Below are 21,012 nucleotides of genomic sequence, written 5' to 3' on the forward strand. Positions count from 1 at the left end.
GAGTTGAAGAACTGTAGAAATTGGAGGAGCTAGCTGACGGCGACAGTGAGAGTGCGTGTGGGGCCTTTGGAGAACTTTTGATGGAGGGTCGGCCCTTGGTCCACCACCACCAGCCATGAACCCAGCACCTATGATGACGGCCCTCTCTCACAGCCTCTCAAAGCTGGGGGACCTCCTTTCATCAAGCCGGTCTTGGAGTGACTACTACTCAAGTCACCGACAGACGAAAACCCTCTCCATCCTGGTCGATGTGGTCGAAATCTCGGTCGCGCACAAAGTTGGGTGGCGGGATGCCATCCTGTGCCATCCTGTGCCGTGTGTGTCTGGCTAACACCTCGCTACCAAATTTCGCATTCGAGTTTTGCAAAGCTGCCTGGGCAATCCATGACTGAGAGAGCAAGTGACCACAACCACCTGCGTAATCATTTCAAGGTTTACCATTTTCTCCTCAAGAAACATCACCTTCAGTGTATGGCATATCGTATTCTAGATGACTCCCCAAACGAACATGCTCATTGATGTTAAGCTCCCCTTTCCCTCGGAAAACAACTAGCAACGGAGGAAATCCGACTCTCTAACGATGACGGATGAACGAGAATCCGGCCAGAAGAGTATGGCGCCACCAAATTAGGTTGCTCAAGTGTGCCACGAGGTATTTAGCCTGAATACGGCACGGCGGTCGCGCGTGGCGCCATACCATAACGGTCGTCGGTCCGAAATTCCCCAAGATGCGAAAAGATCGGACGCTCCCCTTGTAACCTCTCATTCGTGGCTTTTGGATAGAGCCCCTTCTTTTCCTCCGCGAACCAATCGAGGCCCCCTGTTCTACCCCGAATCATCCACACTGCTCATATTACTCCAAACCCCAACATCACCAACCGCTCTTCAGATGTTCATGCTGTACGGAGTACATTGCTTGCCAACGGCAATGGCTTCGTTCTTTACTCTCAAAGTCTAGAGGCAGGTTTCTGTCGGCTCTGCGGCCTGCGTCAACATTGCGGTTTAGTAAGTGCTGCATGTCTTGGTCAGTAAGTACCTTGTTTACTCCGTGTCTCGGTACCTTAAATTCGGTTACCTTAGTACGACTCCTCTCAAGTATTCACGGCAGGTATGCTCTGGAACCCTGGTCTTGTCTCATTCCGTCCCCGACTGTATCGTACCTTTCGGATGACGGCGTCATCGTCTCCTTAGCTCATTTCCGTCAGCTAAACGAGGCTTCTTCCGTTCGCCCTTCACAACCACGTGGCAACGACACATGCCGTCTAGGCCTTCCAGTCATCTGGGGACATCGGCCGGTGAGCTAGTGTACCGGCAGATCGCCCTCATACCGGGCACTCTGCCTCGTCAGTAACTAGTCTTATGCTTACACCTTTGCCATCGCCGAAACTGAAGAACTCAAGCCCCGCATAGAGCTTCAAATACTATCTACCTATTTGAGACACGAGCTCAGTTTGCGGTTTCCAATCTGGTACGCGGCGGAGGCAAGTGCCCTGTCATCCGCTGGTATTCAAATCTCGTGCCGTCTTGGCTTAGCTAGGCTACCAAGAAATCCTCTCGACCAACAAATCAACATCAAGGGATCTGACTTCCATTGGCCACTGCTACTGTGACCGGTCTAAGCCAGAACGCCGCAACTCCACACATGTTGTTACGCTGCTCTGGGGGTAAAGTCAAGTGACGGCGAGTTGCCAACAGGATCTCGCGTAGCCCTGCCCTCAGGTCGCCACATACTCTGCAACTTGATGGAAGGCTGAGGACTATTCCACTCGGAGCAAGTTGCTTCACGGGCCCACCTACATTCTCAAAATCCTCGTATCCATGCCTGTATGATCCAATATTCGTTGGGGCCTTCGGCAGCTGGACCGCCCTTCCATCCAACGAGGATTACGTTCTAGATTCTCTCTCTGGAGACCCCTTCCCATCGTGTTAGGGCCGGACTGTCTAGTGACTTACACATTTCCTCCCATTTCTCCCAGATGTTCATCGACCAAGGAACCAATAAGGCTCCGATCTCGCTTGCTGGATCAAAGTTCCAGGGAGAGACAAGCGATCTGGGCCGCAGGTCCACTCCCGGCTTCTCGGGACCGGCATCATTCTCGGCCTCCTTAGTGGACTATCGGGGAGTTTCCCCGGCCCTTGCTGCATGTCGCATGAGACCACAGGCGTGAAAGTAGACTTTCGGGACGAAAGTTCCTCCCGTGACCCGTAACTCCAGTCTGCGCTGATCTTGAGGTTCCTTCACACCCGTGGGCCCAGCTTCAATCCAGGTCGTGGCAGGGATAGCGTTTCTTGACGAGAGATGGGGAAGCCGGTCTAAGAGATGGTACACCCATCCAAAACGAAGAAACACCATGATTTGACGGGCCGCCCACGAGCCGCTCAGTAAAGGAGGAAGCGGCATGCGACGGTGCCTGGTCAATGTGGGCAATGATGTGCTACTCTCGGGCGTCTAGGCCCGATCACACCTAATTGTTGCAACCTCAAGATAACCTGATTGGACCTGTCTAGATGATCATCCGATCAAGGAGCATTCACTGAAACCGTGCCGTTATCTACTAAGCCAACCGTCCCACGCCCAGTATTTAGTAGAAAATGAATCTATTGCGTTGCCACCACACGGCTTATCCGGGCCTGCTAACAGGACCCCTCATCAAGGGTTCTTGCTGCCAGACATAGTGAAGGAAGTCTCCAGATGACCATGAGCCAGGCCCAAGCAAGCTTCCGGCATTTGAACCTCATGACCTGCACTCAAAATCCGGGGTCGGGGGAAAGGAGAAATTTCACTGCATGCAGTGAGTGGGATGCTGTCTTTCCCCCCACCCACGTGCCGGCTAAAGTCGAATGTTGAGGCAACTCGGAGCTGAACTGATGCAGTCTACTCTATTTAGACAACGAGGAACTTTCGAAACGTCATTAGCGGGCAAGTTTTCCTCGCAAATGTTGTGGCGGCGTCTGTACTTATGCTTCATCTCAAAGCTACAACTAGGTGTCATGAGGGTTAAGCCGATAGTCGAGAATGAGAGAGGCGTTCTAGCTGAGAATCGTTCTAGCTTTGATGCCATTGTCTATCCTCTCAAAGTTGCTGGTGTTAACATTCTCCAGGGCACCGGACATGGTCTTTGCTAGACTTTGCTCAGATCTTGAGCATCCCAGCTTCGTGTTGCCGGCCATCGAAATGGATCAAATCGTCACGCAGCTGTTCTATCTCGCAACGCCGACCAACCCTGCGAGCTTCTAGGAACGATTCCTTCCGTAGACCTTTGATAGAGCAATAGATACTAGCACGCATTGAAAGCTGCCACTAACAAACTGAGATTCTCAAGATGTATGAGGATACACCCTGCCTTCTCGAATAAGCTTAGGCTATCAGCCTCGTTTGGTATCCCATGGTAGTCTCAAACTTGGATTCGGTTGATGGCGATGTTACACCCCGCATTCTTAACTCTACTACGGAGCCATGGCTCATCCATTGGAAATGGACTCAGTGGAATCACTTTAGCGTAAATAGAATAGTCGGAAGGAAGGGAATCCCTCTTGATCTTCCCCGTTAGGAAGCAATGATGATTGACTCTCGTGTGCTGAAGTTGATCGATAGAAATTTGACCCTCGAAACTTCTATTGGCAGGCTTTCTATTGCTTCTAGAGTCGAGCACAATCTATAGTTGAGTACTTGATTAGGAGGTAATAAGACTTTCTAGACATTGCCTTCAAAAGGATTCAAGGAGGTATGGGGCGAGCAACAAATCCGAGATAAAAGCAGTAGAAACGTGTTAAATGGAATAAGAGTGAATGCGATAGAGAAATGAAAAGCGCCTTGGTTAGACTCAAAGGACATATTTAAAATAACCTGATGTTCATGCCACAGATGTCGAGTGGTCCCGGAATGGGTTCACCAATAAGGAGTCGGGAATTGAATTTTATCGGTCGCTTATTTCGTAAGCGACGTGTCGTCGTAAAAACAAGACCTTCGCATTTGCCCCATGAGCCAGCTAGCTATCTGACGCTGGAAGGATCTTGGATGTGAAAAACACGAACGACCATATGGAGAATGAATGGCGAGCGGAATACATATCGCTATCTCTGCAGAAAGACTAGAGGCCTAACGGACGCTATCGTACTCATTCTTATCAGTGGTGTGCAGCTGCAATGCTCGTTGTGTCAGCCATGGGTCGCTCTGAGGAATATAAATTCCGCTACATCGTGTCTCTGGCAAATTGGACCAAAGCGTGGTCCAGGTGGGTGAACATCAAATGAGGGGATCAACCTATCTTTTCCTATCTTTGGGAACTACGATCTGGTTCGACCTCTTATCATAAATCAAAACTTGAATATTCTTGGTAAACCTGCTATCTTCATTATTGTCACGTATTGGACCAGGTTTCGTTCTTAGTGATTGCTTGCAAAAATGGTGATCAATTCTCACGGAGAAAAACTCAGATTGACGGACGAGGTATCGTCTGACAGTAGCCTATCACCTTTACAGGTCGAGCTGCTAGATGTTTCTTCATCGTCATCGGCTCCTCACACCTTAGGTGACTTCACTTTACCAGCCTTCCAGACAGCAATTGTGACACCAAAATTGGGCCCAAAGCTCAACCAAGAGGTTCAGCTAATTCCCGTGCAACATCCAAGGCCTGGTGAAGTTGTTATGAAGATAGCTTACACAGGAATTTGCGGTAGCGTAAGTGCCCCCCTCAACCATTTTCATGATGGCTCTGAACAACTTCTATTCACAACCTTTACTTACAGGATGTTGTCTTCTCTCTCGGCCCTGAGGACGGCCTCCGTGGACCAAACCACATCGCAGGCCACGAAGGCATCGGGCATATCGTTATGAGCCACGATAAATCGCTCCTCGGCAAACCAGTTGCGGCAAGATATCTAGCATCTTACTGCCGAAGTTGCCATTACTGTATTCGCGGCGTTCCAGAATCCTGTCATAAGCAGACGACATTTCCTCGCCACCACAATGGCACATTTCAGCAGTACATGACCGCACCTTATACCTCACTTATGCCTCTGCCAGATTTCATCTTTGATGAAACGGCGGGTGTGAGTTTTGGTCTGTATACTACGGCGCTGTGCTCTGGTGCCGCGGCACTCAAAGCCTTGAAAGCGGCGACTCCTGCCCCCGGGGACGTGATCGTTGTTAGCGGGGTGTGCGGCGGGATAGGACATCTGGCCGGCATAATGACTCGCAACGTGTTTGGGGCAAAGGTTATTGGCATCGATTTGCCGTGGAAGGTTGAAGCATTGGGCTCAAGGGCTGCTGACGTCTTTGACGAATTCATCGCTGCGCCTTTCAATGCGTCGGAGAGGATTGAGGTTATGGAGAGGATAGCAGACGCCTGTGCTCGATTGCGCCCTGTAGGAGAGGCTCGCCGCGGCGCAGACTCTGTTCTTGTCACATCAGGTGACGAAAGTGCTTTTGAAGGGCTGATTGACTACGTTTGCGACGGCGGCTCGGTGATATGCGTAGGGTGAGTTTACTTCCGGGCTATTTGTGACCGACATTGCTGACATCTTTCAGCGTGACGAAATCCCGGGGCAACTTGACAATCCCCTTGGCCTTGATGGTTGAGCGCTCCATCAAGCTTCAAGGTCTGTTGATGGGTGGATGGGATGAGAGTTATAAGGTCATGGAGTATATCAGGGATGGTAAAGTGAAACCTATAGTTACGGAAGTCTGTCTTGAGGAGATACCATCCCGAATGGCAGCTTTTGGGAATCATTCAAACACGGGAAAAGTGGTTGTTAGGGTGGGTTAGGACAATTGTTAACTTGAATTCGAAAATGTCTGCCACGAAACTCGCGTTATCGAATCGAGACCCTGGTCAGTAATTGCAAGTTGTGGTCAAAGTTTCTGCCTTGTGAGGAAATCTATGAGTCGATTACTCGTCAATAATGAGGTGAGCCTGACACTCCGAGTAGGCCTTGCTGAAAGTCGCCTACCACGCCATTCTTCACAATGAGTGTGATACCGAGACCCGAAGGCTTCAATTGGTATGCCGGGATCGCCTATACCATTGCCATGTATATTCCGACCATGACGATATTGAGAAACTGACGGTTCTGACGTGAATGATTGAAAGTAACGGGGAATCAAGAACTTAAGTCGTGATATTGGTGTGTAGCCTACCTATGTTGTTGTGCTTGCCGGTGCTATTCAGGCACGTGGGTAGAACATTGAGTGTTGTCGACTTCACGTTGAATCGAATACAAGAAACGTCATTGGACACATCTGAGAAAACGATCTTGCTTGATTTCTCTCCACAGATTCACTACGCCAATACACTGGCCCCTTTCCCATGCCAACAATTCCAACCCTCGGAGCCTTAAGTACCTTAGTGTCTTCCAACTGTAACCCCGGAAGATGTATTGTAATGTCGAACTAAGTTGACTGTTCCTCCTCAGACTGCATCCTTTCTCCAATAACTACGGCCTTGTCTGGACCAGACTCAGAGACTGCGTGAATGATTCGAAGGTTCTTCTGCCACGTCCGTGAACACCATGCAGGCACATTCTCTTCGAACAATTTATCAATCTGTTGGAATCAGCCATGCGCATGGGACTATGAGTTGGATTTTCCGAGCAGTGCAACTCACCTCCATCCTGGAAAGCCCCGTGAGTTCTGGGACACAGGTGTAGGCCCAGACGAGAGACAGAACAGTCATGCCAAACCAGATGTAGGACACCTTGACTCCGAGGTCTCCGGCAGTCTCATCAATCATGTAAGGCGTAACAAATCCAACCAGCCACGTGATGATCCAGTATGCCGTCAACACGATGGAAGATTGGTAATTTCTCGCACGGTCGGACAGAGGCTCTGCCATCAACAGCCAGCCTACTTAATTCGTCAGTGGAGTTCTCTTCTGCAGAGTTCTAACGCAGACAACTTACCCCCGATACCCCAAGTTGGTGCGTATGAAGCGATAAAGAACACTGCCCCAACGATCAGCATCATCTTGTCAGCTTTGCTGTCCGGAGCAGCGCTATGGATGACGCCGGTGAGTAATTGGGCGAGTCCCATAAGGATCCCGCCCGCGATCAAAGATCTTCTCCTTCCCAGACGCTCAATGAGATACATGGAAGGTGCTGTGAAGACGCAATTGGTGATGGCGAGAACCAGAGAGATCAGGTACGAGTCGTCGACACCCGCCGCGGCAAAGAAGGTTGTTCCGTAGCCGAACCAGAAGGTGATGCCTGTGGATATAGTGAAGAATGACATCGCCACGCCAATGAGAGTTCTTCTGAGATCGGTGCCTCGGAAACACTCGATGAATCTTGCGCTTCCGTGCGTATTCTGATCTGTAATGTAATTTTCGATTTCGACCATGGCGTCGTCAACTTCTAAGGAGTTAACGTCTGCATTGCGGAGAATGGCAAGAGCACGGCGCGCTTCGGATTTCTGGTTCTTCTTGGCAAGGAGGAGGGGCGACTCGGGACAGAAAAAGACACCGATGACAACGATCAGTGCCAACACCAGCTGGAATGCGATCGTAATGCCTACTTCCGGGTCAACCTCTGCCAATATGTGCTCATCTTATTTTCGCAATTTACTTACGCCAACTCCGGGAATCGTTATACTTGGAAGTTGCCAGGCTGATGCCACAGGCTATGACATTGCCTGTGGTGAGGAATTGGGTGTAGAATGCCATCAATTGTCCTCGATTCGTTGGCGTAGAGCATTCCATGAGATAGGCAGGAACCTGCATCATAATAATCAGCTGTCGTTCAAACTAACAAGAAGTGTGAAGCTGAGTTCTTACTGTGATAGAGATGAGGCCGAGAGCAATACCAAGTAAAATACGACCCACGATGAATATGGGTGGGGCAAGTCCAGCGGTCTGGAGCGATACGCCTGCAGCATAGCTGATTGAGGCTGTGAACAAGTTGCCGCGCCGGCCAACTGCGGAAGATCAGCAAGTTTGACAACACTCTAAGTTCAAAACGCCTAAAGACTTACGCAGATTGGTAAGAGGTGCTACTAGCTGACATCCTACAAGAGCTCCAACGACGAATAACGCAGAGAATACGCTCCGAGTATATGGAGTCAAGTATACGTCTCCGGTGACGCTATGTTTGACGCCGTAGATTCGGGTGAAGTCTTCGGATCCAAGCACGCCGTTCAAGTACCCGGAATCATACCCAATGATAGTTGCTAATGCAGCTTCTTAGAGACGCCACGATTGTGTTGCCAGGACGAACTCACCAGACGAGAAGATAATGCTGTACACGAGAATTTTGCGGGCTGATAACATTTTGGGTAATAGATGAGGAAATTCGAAGATTGATGGGCTGCCTTGCACTCGAACTTTCTCATTGTAGTGAGCGCATGCCTCATGATTTAATAAGTCAAGCCATCGATACGTATAAACTAGACTGATAGACCCAGCCTTCTGGCCAGGGTCACTTGGAGGCGTCTATAGAATTTGGTGAAGACCTTTCCGTAAATGGTCTATCAATCATTCTGTTGGTCTCGTCGAGAGATAGGAATTCGCATTCCGTCTAAGGGGGCAAGGCCATCTCTTATCTCACTGGCCTATGAGCTTGGGCTTTGCGACAATCTGTCAAACTCTAAATTCATAATAGCGAAGACTTCTTATCAGCTGCACCATGACTAGATTGCATGGCTCTGATCTACTATCAAGCTGAGTCTTGCCTTACAGTGTACTGCAGGACGTGGAGGCCTGTCAACCCTGAGTTTGGCCTGTTCTTGATGCTGATTCGAAGAGTCGAAATTGCCGAGTCTTTTAGACTCCTTCATCAGATATCTGTTATCAATGAGATTCCAGAGTCTGGCCTAATCTTAACGCTTGACAGTGTTTGAACTCGCCGGAGAGATGAAGTGAAGACGTGATTCTTCGAGTTAAGGTGCCATAGGAAGTATTTTTTACTTCGGCGGGGATCAATTTTGAAAAGATTGCATGCCTATATGGGCGAGGGGAGTCTCATGCGCTCCCGTCGTTTCGTTTACGAGTTGCGGAAATGCACTTTCAATGTCCGCATTAAAAAGCCCATCGTGACAGCCACAAGAAGGCACGAGAAGAAATATCTTGAAGTTTCAATTCTTATTTGCGACGATATCTCTCAGACAGCATGAGCCACAACTTCGATTTCCACGCGCATGTCATCTTCTCCCAAACGTGGAACGCCAACACAGGTCCACAGAGGTTGATGATCCGGCATCCACTTCCTAAAGTTACGGACCATCGCTTCCAGAGCTTCATTGTTGATTGGGACGTGATATGAGTTGACACGGTAGACTTGGGTCCATCCTTTGCCGCCAGCGTCCTTAAGACATCGATCCACATTCTCGAAAGCTAGATCGATTTGGGCGTTGATCTCCTTTTCGAACTCTCCAGTGATCGGATCCCAACCACCTTCAGTAAACCGAGTTAGGCGTAAATTCGATGGAATAGGCAACAGATGAGTCTTTGGGGGAAGGATGTGATGGGAAAGCTCACCTTGTCCCGAGCATTCAATACGATCGCCGACTCGTACTGCCTGGCTGTAGGAGTACCTTTTCTGCTTTTCAACCCCCTGTCCCTCGTACGCAAAGAATTGTAGATGAGACATGACTTCGGGCTTCCTCAATTGCGGTGACGTGATGGCTCAGTGTGAAAAATGACGACAGACTTGCAACTAGCAGATGATCGATGAAGACGAAAGAGTTCGTCGCAAAGAATTGGATGCAAGAGAAAAGGTCTGTGAGTTCCAGTAGAAGAAAAGTCCTCCCTGCGGCTTTTGCAATGTACACAAGTTCCATATCTGGAAAATACCGACGAGTCCACCAGGGCATTTAAGGAACTCCACGAATAGCGAAATACATAGACACCCCTCACGCACTGGTAAGACTTTGAGGCGCGGAATTCAAGTCCCTCGCGAGATAGCATGGGTGCACGGATCGCACCCTTCTATCCCAACAACCCGAATCCGAGGCGGAATTTGAATTCCTTGAGGATTTTCGATATCGAATTAGGCTCTCACGTCACACCCAATGGATGAGCTGGACCCTAATCTGAGTCTTACCCCTAACACCTGGCGGAGTTGAAGACTAGACCTCTTTCTTTTCTCCCACCTTCCCAGCTTTTCGCAAGCCAGTCGAACTGATCAGTGTGGCCACAACAGCAGCAGCGAAGCATGTCCACAATCCGCTCCGGTAGCCCTGCAGCAGAGAAGAATTGAATGTCACGGAGCCGCTCGTAGCCATTTTTTCGCTTCCAGCAGCTTTCTGTACCGAAGCCGCAATCATAGCAGTGACAGCCAGGCCGATGCTGTTGCCTGACTGCGCAACAGTGTTAAAGACGCCACCTGCGAGAGCCTGGCTCTTGCCCGGGAAGTTATTCGTAATGATCAGGTTGTTGATGTTGAAGAGGAGGTCGGTGCTGATGACGCTGATGATCATGGCCGGGAAGGCAGACTTCCAGTACATCCACAACACTTCCTGTAAGGCAAAGATAAGAGGTGCCGCGATGCTCATGATTCCCCCGATGAGGCTCAGCATACCCGCGTCGACTCTGTCCATGATATAGGCTGCGACGAGGTTGGTACCTAGACCAGAGACAAACACTGGCAGAAACCGTACAGCCGTCTGCAAGGCATCTAGCTGCTGGGACTCCTGATAATAAAGAGTGGCCCAGTACGAAAACGCGTTGAACCAGGACCAGGTGAGGAAGACGGAGAGACAGACGGTTGCAAACTCGAGTCGGTGCCAAATGCTATTTGGAAGAACGGCTGGGCGGCCAAGTCTCTCCTGACGACTCTCCCAGAAGACGTAAAATGGAACAAGCAATCCAGCAACAATTGACAGGGCAATGGAGTGAGGCCGGCGAATAAAGCTGGCGACGCCGTTTGTCAGCTCGGAGAAGAGGTAAGACAGGAGAGCCAAAAAGGCACTAGCAGAACCGACGCCGACCCAGTTTAGCTCATGGGCAAGACGGTGGACCATGCTCTTCAGTGGGACTCGATCCGATCCCGGGAGACGCCTAGGCAGACAGAAGAAGGCGAGGATCATGAATGCCGCATTGACGCTGGTGGACATCCAGTAGCCGGCGCGCCAACTCGCGGCCTGGACAAAGATACCGCCCAAGACGGGGCCCCATGGCGAAGCCAACTGAATTACCGCCACCAAAGACCGCAAAAGCAACATTGCGGGTGCGACCCGCGGGTAAGCTTGAAGTTATGATGCTCACAGCGGGCGGCATGCAGAAGGACATTGCAACACCTTGCACCCGTGCGGAAGGCGATGAGCTCTCCTCCAGTGCGACTGAGCGACACTGCCAAGGTGAAGACCGTATTATATAATAGCAGGCCCGTCAAAAAGACGGGACGGTTACCAACAACGTCGGCGATGGCGCCAAGGGGAAGGAGACCGCACGACAACCCTAGAGCATAGACAGATGCTGGCCACAGTTGCACACTCGGAGCAATGTCGAGCTCCCTGGCTACCGCAGGTAGAGCCACGGTAAGCAGGCCGGAGTTGAAGGTATTGAGAAGCAACACGGACGCGGGCGTCACTAGAATGCCAGCCCTATGAACTTAGCTTACTTGGAGGAGCCATATGTTCCGAGTGTGTCGCTTCTGGGGAGGGTAGCCTCAAAGTCTCGTCTGCTGCCGCCAAGGTCTGCTTGTGAGGCGGCACTGGCTACTGTGGCTCCCACGAGCGGCTATGTTGACGGTTCTTTCCATCTCGCACCGATGTTTGACCACCAAAGTCGAAAAAGGTATCGGCGTTGGCCTTCGTCTTGATGATGGTTTCTAGTTCGAACATTGTGCAAGACAGAACAGAAAACGAAGGTGTGAGTAGGTGTCGATTGGTATGTGAGGACTATCTTCTAGCCGGGACCGAGAAAACGAGGCGTTTTATCCCACGATTCCCTCCTCTGCTGACTAAATGCCGCCATAGTAGGTTCTTTGGCTGATAAGATGAGAGATTGTACAATATGACGCCAGGATTATACCACTAAACACAATGAGAAAGTGTTATTGTTCGCCAGAGTCCATAGTTGGTAGACAATTGGTGGAAGCTGGCATGTAGATGCTCAAGTTCAGGACAACTTGGAAACTGGAGTTTGCGCTTATCAATCAATTTATTAAACTTCGCCGCCTACCAAGCAACCTGGTTCAGTAGTGATAACAAGTACTAGCGTTGTTCTATTCATGTCACTTCCTAGTCGAAGTTTCATTATCCGTAACAATGCTATCAAATGTTCTTTCCTCCTTTTCCTCTCGGCAGAAACTCCGCAGACTGGATCTGAAATTTTGAAAGCAGAAGATATCTGATTGGGTAGTATTACGAAACCGAAACAGAGTTCACAGATGCTGACTTTCGTACTTCGTATTATTACCTATGATATCGTGTAGTGCTTTCTGAAGACCTAGTATCTGATATTTATTCAACAATTGCACCCAGTTAAATGGCAGCTTCACTAACAGTTCCTGGGACAGATCACTCCATTCCTCGGCTTACACCTCTGCTTGCTGCTTGGTTCATCGTTCTGCCTGCCGTTACTTTTGCACTATTTGACCTTGGTCTTGGAAACCGCCACAGCACAATCCCGGCTCAAAACATGACGACCCCTTTCCTTGACACCATCGCGGCCCGCCGATCCTGGTACGCCCTGGGAAAACACCTGACCATCGTTCAAGGCAAAGTGAGGGCCATGGTCGGTCATGCTATGCAGTCGGTTGCTAGTCCATTCAATTCGCAATCCAACCGCGCGGTCGTGCTCTTCGGCTCCGAGCATGACAAGCTGTGGGATATTGTGACTAACATGCTCAAGGCCCAAGTCACTACGGATCAATGGGTATCTACGAGCCAAAAGACTGCCGGATTCAAGGCCGCTGCCGGAACTGTATGTCACTCAATCAGTCCATCCTTCACATTCAAATTCACCAGCGTGATCTAGACATGCAGACGCACTTCAACGAAGGTTATGTTCTTTGTGGACGGCGAGATAGTCCAAAGTTTCGCCAGAAAGTTTCCAACTTATTCAGACCAGTTCCCGTCTGGGCGGCACAGTCGAATGCCATGTTGCAGCACACCATTTGGACGGCGCTGTCAGCCGAAGGGCTCGGCGCCCACCAACAGCATTACAACCCCCTGATTGATGAATTGGTAGCCGCAGCCTGGTTTCTGCCACCTTACTGGCGGCTGACGGCTCAGATTGTGTTTGGCGAGCGGGTCGGCCCTAGTCCGGCGCTGGGGGAGCAGAAGCCATTAGATGATAAACTGAAGGTCTTTGGCGCAGATACAGAAGTCTAGGGCAGACTGGGGTCCATGAACATAAGCTATAAGGCTGTTTAGACCGTTTGTGAATTCTCAAAACTAAATAAGACCCAGAAGTTTGAAGCAGCGCTTCCCTCAGCGTACCGATACAACCCAACCTCGACCTTCTCCTTAATATACTTGTTGTCTCTCAGCTGATTATTTAGGTTTCTTGCTACTAGATGATAAACTGTATCAACTTCAGGATTGAAATAAGGGACTTCATATACGCAGTAATATGCAAGGCAATCGGGCTAAGAGCCGCTCGCTGTACATTGTCTAATGGGCCATGGCACCTTTATTGGATACCGGTGTGACAAATATGAATAGAAATGTTGTACTGAGAAGTTTGACAGCAAATAGGCGCCTTGGAAGACCGAGGCCGAGGCCGAACTGGAAGAAAACAGGGTGGCATCGGCCTCGGCTTCGCGGGATTCGGGGTAGGCGGCTTGAGTGACTCTTACTGCAATTCCACGGAAACCACACGGCCCATCACTGTCTCAGCCGAGTTATCAGTGTCAGGCTTGTTCGCCCTAGGCTATGCCCCCCTCCGTTACACCATGCTAGGCCCAAAGCTAGACACAAGCTAATGTACCCCGCGATCCAATCCTCACGACGCCCAAGTGCTTGGTGACTCTTACAGGTGAAACGAAGACATTTGTGTGACCAGAGAGTCTGCTGAAGATCTTCTATATAATATAAGATAGTTATCTATAGTCTCAAACGGTGATTAAAAAGTAATGAATGAAATACTCTTAATTGTTATGTTTAACCGGACCCAGAAACTTGATGGTCCATTTAACTTCGCCTTGAAACGAGAAGAATCCTGATAACTTAGCTTTGCAATCGCAATGTTCCGTCTTCTCAACCCAATTCTTTTCCTGGCCGCTACTGTTTTGTTCCTTCTTTGGAAAGTAAGCAAAGTGGGATCTAGGCCACCCGGCTATCCGCCCGGTCCACCAACATTGCCAGTGCTAGGCAATTTGCATCTCGTTCGTGAACCAGTCAACCACACCGAGACAGCGGTTTTACTAATAGCATGGACATAGATGCCGAAGTTGAGGCCACATCTCCAGCTGCAGAAATGGGCCAAAGAATATGGGTAAGACTTCATATTTACCTTTCAGAAGAATAATCCAAGGAACACAGCAGAAAAAGAGCCGAGGGAAGTGAAAGTATAAATGTTGACTGGATGGAGCGGTAGGCCGATTTACTCATTGATACTCGGCACAAAAGTCATGATCGTCCTATCATCAGATACAACTGTCAAAGAAGTGTTGGACAAGAGGAGCGGCAATTACTCTGACCGGCCAGATATGTTTATCGGCCAGAAAGTAGCCAGCGGCGATCTCCGCCTTGTTGTGATGGTAAGTCGACGACAGATGGGACAAATGACAAAGGTACAGAAGGGAACTAGCAAGCTGACAATTTTCAGAGATACGGAGACAACTGGCGCATGATCCATCGCATGGTGCACAACATCTTGAACATCAAGGCTGCTGTCACGTACGTCCCTTACCAGGACCTCGAAAACAAGATTCTTTTGAATGACCTCTTGGAAACTCCTTCCGATTTTCTCCAGCACATCAGAAGATTTACCTACTCTCTTTCTACACAAATGATATACGGTTATCGCTGTACTGATAATCATGACCCAAAGCTTCTGCAGCTGTTCGAGGTAATCAAGTCTTCTCATCACAGCTGATGTTAACAAAAAGTAATTCTGCGCAAAACTGACTATTGATAACGTAGAGTTTCGAGAACTGGGGCAAGTTGTCCGGAAGCTCTAGCGCCCAGTTGGCAGACATCTATCCTTTCATTCAAAGCTTGCCTAGTTCTATTGCACCGAACGTTAGATACGCCAAGCAACTGTACAAGATAGAGAGCCAGAACTATCTCCGACATTGGATGATGTCGAAGAAAGCGCTCGACGACGGAACAGGACTGGTGAGTGCCCTACCTAGTCTATGACTCGGGACCAAGGGATTCGTGCTGGGACCCCATTTTGACAAGTGAATCAACAGCCCTGCTTCTGCAACGATATATATCGCGCTCAGACGCAAGGGGGCTTTAGCGACGATGCTGCTGCTTATATCAGCGGCTCGCTGCTCGAAGCAGGCTCAGACACAACGGCAGGAACTCTCTACGGTTTCATTCAGGCCATTATCGTCTGGCCAGAAGTACAGATAAAGGCCCAGGAGGAGATTGATCGCGTGGTTGGTCATGACCGTCTACCCACCATCGATGACTACCAGAATCTGCCTTATATCCGCTGCTGCATCAAGGAGAGCCTGCGGTGGATGCCGACTGTTTTCCTTGGTGTACCTCATGCAGCAGTTAGGGATGACGTTTACATGGGTTACAATATCCCGAAAGGCGCGACTGTAATTAACAATGTGTGGTGAGTCAATCCTTGTAGAAGTCACGTACCAGCGCCCTTGTCGAAGCGGCAAGTCTAATGCCTCGGCGCAACACAGGGCCATTCATATGGATGAAGAGCGCTCACCAAATCCCCGCGTATTTGAACCCGAGCGCTTCAGGGACGATCACACGACACTCTACCAATCCGCCATGGGAGACACGAAGAAGCGTGACAATTTTGTCTTCGGCGCGGGACGACGCCTTTGCCAGGGCATTCATATCGCTGAAAGATCCCTATTTCTGGGCATGTCGAGGCTCTTATGGGCATTCGACTTCTCGCCTGCCCTAGATATTCGAGGTAATCCGGTGAAATACGACACCGAGGACCTCGTCGGTGGCATTACTGTGCAGCCATCTGAATATCCCGCCCGAATCAAGCCTCGGTCGGCGGGGAAGGCCACTATCATAAGACACGCTGCTGAGAAGTGCAAGCAGTTGCTGGACCCGGTCACCATGCAATGGAAGCAGGTCCCAGAGGGCATGGCCTTCAGTACATGGATGCCAGACAGCAACTATGAACACTCCGACGACATGTAGCTACTTGTAGTATGACTTGAGATAGACAAATCAGTTTAGTTCAGGGATGTATAAACTTCGAATTTCCTGGATGTCCGTGCCCTGATTGAAGCTGAGCGAGATTGAATGGGAAAGAAATGAAGACATCTCATTTGAGAAGTTATCATTGAGGAACATATGGTCATGGCTAGACGGCATTTATAGTTCAAGAAAATAATCTACATGGCGGGCAATATTAATTTCCCCAATACTGAGATTGTGATTTCATGAAGCACGAAATTAATCAATGTCTCATGCTAACTCTGGAACCCAGAAGGGACCAGTGATATGAGGGCATGTTCTAGATTAAGGACGCATACTAAGAAATATTTGAGGTTATGAGGATAAGGCAAGGAGGCCGAGACAAAAGACTACAAGGTCAAAGATGGATGGATTGATGCAAATTGCAACTTTACTATCAAAAAGTGAGGTTTTCCCGAGCATTCATTTATGGCGTCGCCTCTGCGCTAACTTTGTTGGGAATGCTTTATGCCTTCACCCCCGATTCAGCAGGCACTTCTATTCCAGGCTTTGCATCCCCGATGACCGAATTCTTCACCTCCGTAGTCATGTGCCCAGAGACAGTCCGTAGAACAGTATCTGCGATCGCCGGTGAGTTCACTGTCTCAGCTCTCCAGGCGACATGCTGGTCTGGGCGAATTAGAACCAGGTTTCGCTCATACAAGGTTCTAGCTTGCGCCTCTCCCGGAAGATTGATCAGCGACAGACTCAAGCCCAAATCGTTCGCGGCTTGGATAAGATGACATTGTCCCACATCAGTATCCGTGAAGCAAAGAAGTGACCAGTGTTTGCCAAACCTGTCAAATATAGCGGTGCCATCGGAAAGGAAAATGTGGGGAGGTCGACCACCAGGCCATGTTGTTGGCGTGTAACAACGCGGATCCGAGGGAGGCTCGCTGCCGTCGTCTTCTTGATGTACAATAATGTGTGAGTTGTACCGGTATCCCATCTCAATTCCAAGGTCCCTGTTTTCTCCATCATGCCTTTGATAGAATTCGTCAACACGCTGTCTGAGCAGATGTGCTTCTTTTGTGTCGGTATCGACGCGACGAGGGTCACCGCCGCCGAGCAGCGTCTGCAACTCATTGTGAACCTTGAAGTGATCATGGGACCGCTCCACATTTTTGAGGGCTACTGGCTTGCGCTCTAGCTCATACGACCTGAGGAGCTCTGGCCCGCCCTCACCATTGATGACTGAGGCGAGCTTCCATCCGAGGTCGAAGGCATCCCCAATACCCATGTTCATCCCATACCCCCCGGTGGGAATATTCTGGTGTGCCGAGTCGCCGGCAAGGAACACATGCCCTTCGCTGCTTCTCCATTGGCGTGTCACGGCGACATTTGGCCTCCAGATGGAGCGCACCAGAATCTCGTCGATCTGGAATTTGTACGGCTCGTAAAGCCCTCCAAGGACACGGTAGACTGCATCGCGAGATTCGATCTTTTCGGGCTCAGCATCAAGGGGAAGGAACAGATGGGTCGTCCAGGTATCTTTCTCGTCTTGCGAGATGATGGCCCCTTCAAAATTGCCTGACTGGCCGAGAAGGAAGATATGCCAGAACCTCCCTTGTTTGTGTAGTTTTGTCAGATCATGAGACTTGAAATGAACTAGTAAGGCACAAGAGGGTCTGGAAAAGGTTATTAGAGTTTGATCAATATTTGCCATACCTTACTGGTCAAAACTCACATTGGGCCTCCGTCGAGAGGAATCGACAATGACGTACGCGTTCGACTAGAGGCGCCGTCGCATCCCACGACATGGTCGGATCTTAGAACGGTTCTCTCTCCGGTATTCATGTCTGTGATTGTCGTGTGTGCGAAGTCCTCTTGCTCTTCAACGTGTTCAACCTTGAAGCCATAGTTGAGGTCAATAAGAGGATCGTCGTCGCAGATATTCTTCAGCCATCTTTCAAAGATGGCTTGAGACACTCTCTGCCAGGGCTCTTGGGGCTGTGTGCCGTTATTTGTGTTCTGGATTTGACATCTGAATTTGCCTACTCCTGGGAGGTCCCACTGCGTGAGCGGCTTTTCAGCAGAGAGCCCAGTGGATATGATGACATTCTGATCGATACCCGGCGGCACGCCTTGCTTTCGGAGGTCATCGGCGAGGCCCAGCTTGTGAAATATCTCCATTGATCGAGCGTTGGTCAGGTCCATTTTGGGCCACTTGGTGGTGGTCTTATTGCGTTCGAACAGTTTCGACTTCACACCATAGAAGGAGAGAACTCGGGCAAGTAGCAGACCGATTGGTCCACCTCCCGCAATGACAACGACTACCCTGGGCAGCAGCTCCATGTCAGGTTTTGGCGTCGGTTCGTTCGAGACCATGATCTCTTTGCTGCAATTCGGCGTGTCTGTTGAGATGTGTTTCTTGCAAACGTCTTAATGTCTCTTGGAGGACTGGCTGTAGTTATTCCAACACACGCAATTCATGCACATAGGTAGGCGGAGGGACCATAAGATGGACCTACATATAAGACTCAGACCACCATCGAATGCAGAAGAGTGGCCTGTCTCCATTAAGACCTTGGCCAGATGCCGGACAGGATATTGTGTAGCTTAGATAAGTGGCGCTAATGATTAAGGACATGCAATATACCATTCTAAGCCCCGGCTTACGTTTTTCAGGGTCTTGGGTGGCGGCAGAGCCGATCCATGTGTTACTTGATAGGTAATTCTCACCGAAGGATTGCCGTCACTCCACACTCGCTCACTGTACAGCTGACTTGCAATAGGGAAATGGTTTCTGCAGTTTCTTACCGTGCTCAAATCAAAGTGGCGCATACTCGTAGGTTGTCTAAGGTGAGACCAAATGCCCCGCTCGACGCGGCCCGGCTACCTTCACCCGGCCCCACATAGGCCGACGAGAAGTGGACCCCGAGCCCGAAGCCGAAGCCTAAGCCCGATAATGCGCTAGCCGTAGCCGTGCTCACACCCACAAGTGTGATCCTATTTTGGTGCTAATCCATCCTTCTTTGAATACAACCGGATTCTCAGTACATTCAATATTTCCATTATTCCGGGGTTACCTCGTAATCATTCACCAATCTCGGAAGCAGGTGTTCTCAACACTTTGGCACAGTATTTCCTGGAGTTATGGGCTATCGCATCAGTACCCCTGTCAAAAGCCTAAGTCAACCCTAGGCTTTTGGAAAACGCGTCACTTCTCTATATTTAGGAATCTCATGAATCAATCGCTTTGTTTTTGATAATTTGAATCTTTTGCGCCTAGCCAGACTCTCCTTTGGTCGGTTGCGGAAGGGACAAAGTCGTTCTCATTTTCAATGGCCAAGCCGAAGTCGATACCCGAGGCTGTCATCGAATGAATCGACAGTTTCCAGTTTCCTGCTGACTACACTGGACGGCATAATGCCAATCAGCTCTGTCTCTGCTGGCGAGTAGATACGCTAAAGAATTCATCTCTCGTGAGTCTCTGACAAGCCGTGAGGCTTGCTTCCACCGATAGCGGCCACGCTTCTCAGGCTCGTCATGTTCCGATTCACACTGACGTCGCAGACTCACACGTATGGGGAGTCATGTCGTTGATCGAAGCAGGCACAGAACCAAGTCGCTGCCAACATTGATATACGTATCACAAGGTACCCTCAATGGCTCGAACCGGTTGATTCGTGGAGTGGCGAAAGGTCAATTGTAACTATTGAGATTGTGTGCAAGGGGAGAAGAGAGGGCATTGGAAAGTTGATCAAGTGACCGTTGGTAGCCCCTGCGACTGCCCTGACTCGTAGTCGTGTTGGACTTCCAGTCCGACAGTCAGTCCGCTGCATTGTTCGGCCGCCAACACATGCTCTGGTTTTCCGAACGGTAAAGAAGCTTTTCAGTGTACATTGACCCCAACCCAGACCGGCGCGGGCGTGATGATACCAAAGAACGTCAGGTTGGAGGGGCCTTGAGGGCCATCAAGGTTAATTATGTACGTACTACTAAGCCAGGGGGGTAAAATTCAGTAAGACTCATTCCTAGTCCACCTGCCGGCTTAAGGAGTCGGCGTCCTATCCCTGTTCTTAGAGAGGGCACTTACACAGTACCTGATCCTGTGGTACCTGCTCCTGCCAGGGGGTTGTGGGGACGTGAGTCTAAACTTAAGCCCCATGCTGATCCCTGCAAGTCAAGCTAAGCACTAGGTCAAAACGGCTTGTGGGACTTAGGTCCACTCAAGTCGATCAACCCTGGACAATGAGTGACACTGGTGGATCATATGGGCAGCCAGAGGCAATTCGCTGGGATCGGACGGGCTGTTCATGTACAGAGTACTATCCAGGCTGAATGAGCTCTGTCTGTCTAGTATGACCTACCTAGGTATGAAGACAATGAAGCTCAAGATATTAGGACTTGACCCAGCCATCCGGGACGATGACTGGCCTAATTACCTTATATCTTGCAGAACAGGGAGGAATGGTGCTTGAGGCATGCATTGCTGAGACTTCTATTTCGTGGTACAGTCGGCTGCCCCGTTCTGCTCACGACGGACCTTGTACCTCACTTGTACAGTCGGAAGTGAATGATCAGGGTAATAGTGTGGGGCAGGATACTCGACGGCTTGCAGGACCTTGGGTACTGACGTGATAGGCCGTTTACCTAGACAGAACTGGACGAGGGTTTCCCATTGACTTACAAGCAAGAAACTGCACGACCCTGGAGGTGAGGCATTTTATAGCAGGCTGAAGGGCGTTGGCTGCTGTGCCTTTAAGCAGCTGTGGAGGCGATGCTCTAGGGGACCGGACATC

The 21,012-nt window shown here is 49.9% G+C and overlaps 8 protein-coding genes across 8 annotated transcripts; 3 read left to right on the forward strand and 5 right to left on the reverse strand.

Annotated features, from left to right (window-relative positions):
- Window positions 1-2,113: 2,113 nt before the first annotated feature.
- Window positions 2,114-2,401, reverse strand: CCOS01_13230 (uncharacterized protein; the record flags this gene model as incomplete). The annotated part of the gene is made up of 1 exon (XM_060461376.1): window positions 2,114-2,401. The coding sequence occupies one exon, from the start codon at window positions 2,399-2,401 to the stop codon at window positions 2,114-2,116; it is 288 nt and encodes a 95-aa protein (XP_060307804.1).
- A 2,004-nt stretch (window positions 2,402-4,405) lies between these two features.
- Window positions 4,406-5,768, forward strand: CCOS01_13231 (uncharacterized protein; the record flags this gene model as incomplete). The annotated part of the gene is made up of 3 exons (XM_060461377.1): window positions 4,406-4,681; window positions 4,750-5,480; window positions 5,531-5,768. 3 exons carry the CDS (start codon window positions 4,406-4,408, stop codon window positions 5,766-5,768), a joined length of 1,245 nt encoding a protein of 414 aa, XP_060307805.1.
- Window positions 5,769-6,391: 623 nt separating this feature from the next.
- CCOS01_13232 (uncharacterized protein) lies at window positions 6,392-8,261 on the reverse strand (the record flags this gene model as incomplete). Its single annotated transcript, XM_060461378.1, has 7 exons — window positions 6,392-6,544; window positions 6,606-6,844; window positions 6,901-7,506; window positions 7,565-7,709; window positions 7,770-7,909; window positions 7,967-8,161; window positions 8,213-8,261. 7 exons carry the CDS (start codon window positions 8,259-8,261, stop codon window positions 6,392-6,394), a joined length of 1,527 nt encoding a protein of 508 aa, XP_060307806.1.
- An 829-nt stretch (window positions 8,262-9,090) lies between these two features.
- Window positions 9,091-9,579, reverse strand: CCOS01_13233 (endoribonuclease L-PSP; the record flags this gene model as incomplete). Its single annotated transcript, XM_060461379.1, has 3 exons — window positions 9,091-9,383; window positions 9,468-9,507; window positions 9,541-9,579. The coding sequence occupies 3 exons, from the start codon at window positions 9,577-9,579 to the stop codon at window positions 9,091-9,093; spliced, it is 372 nt and encodes a 123-aa protein (XP_060307807.1).
- Window positions 9,580-10,057: 478 nt separating this feature from the next.
- Window positions 10,058-11,152, reverse strand: CCOS01_13234 (uncharacterized protein; the record flags this gene model as incomplete). The annotated part of the gene is made up of 1 exon (XM_060461380.1): window positions 10,058-11,152. The coding sequence occupies one exon, from the start codon at window positions 11,150-11,152 to the stop codon at window positions 10,058-10,060; it is 1,095 nt and encodes a 364-aa protein (XP_060307808.1).
- A 1,420-nt stretch (window positions 11,153-12,572) lies between these two features.
- Window positions 12,573-13,267, forward strand: CCOS01_13235 (nitroreductase; the record flags this gene model as incomplete). The annotated part of the gene is made up of 2 exons (XM_060461381.1): window positions 12,573-12,857; window positions 13,025-13,267. 2 exons carry the CDS (start codon window positions 12,573-12,575, stop codon window positions 13,265-13,267), a joined length of 528 nt encoding a protein of 175 aa, XP_060307809.1.
- A 1,241-nt stretch (window positions 13,268-14,508) lies between these two features.
- CCOS01_13236 (uncharacterized protein) lies at window positions 14,509-16,228 on the forward strand (the record flags this gene model as incomplete). The annotated part of the gene is made up of 5 exons (XM_060461382.1): window positions 14,509-14,637; window positions 14,706-14,948; window positions 15,023-15,217; window positions 15,295-15,671; window positions 15,748-16,228. The coding sequence occupies 5 exons, from the start codon at window positions 14,509-14,511 to the stop codon at window positions 16,226-16,228; spliced, it is 1,425 nt and encodes a 474-aa protein (XP_060307810.1).
- A 505-nt stretch (window positions 16,229-16,733) lies between these two features.
- On the reverse strand, window positions 16,734-18,595 carry CCOS01_13237 (FAD binding domain-containing protein; the record flags this gene model as incomplete). Its single annotated transcript, XM_060461383.1, has 2 exons — window positions 16,734-17,833; window positions 17,992-18,595. The coding sequence occupies 2 exons, from the start codon at window positions 18,593-18,595 to the stop codon at window positions 16,734-16,736; spliced, it is 1,704 nt and encodes a 567-aa protein (XP_060307811.1).
- Between the last annotated feature and the right edge of the window lie 2,417 nt (window positions 18,596-21,012).

This window comes from Colletotrichum costaricense, assembly GCF_030867565.1.
Source record: "Colletotrichum costaricense strain IMI 309622 chromosome Unknown Scaffold_17.1, whole genome shotgun sequence".
Classification (NCBI taxonomy): Eukaryota; Fungi; Ascomycota; class Sordariomycetes; order Glomerellales; family Glomerellaceae; genus Colletotrichum; species Colletotrichum costaricense.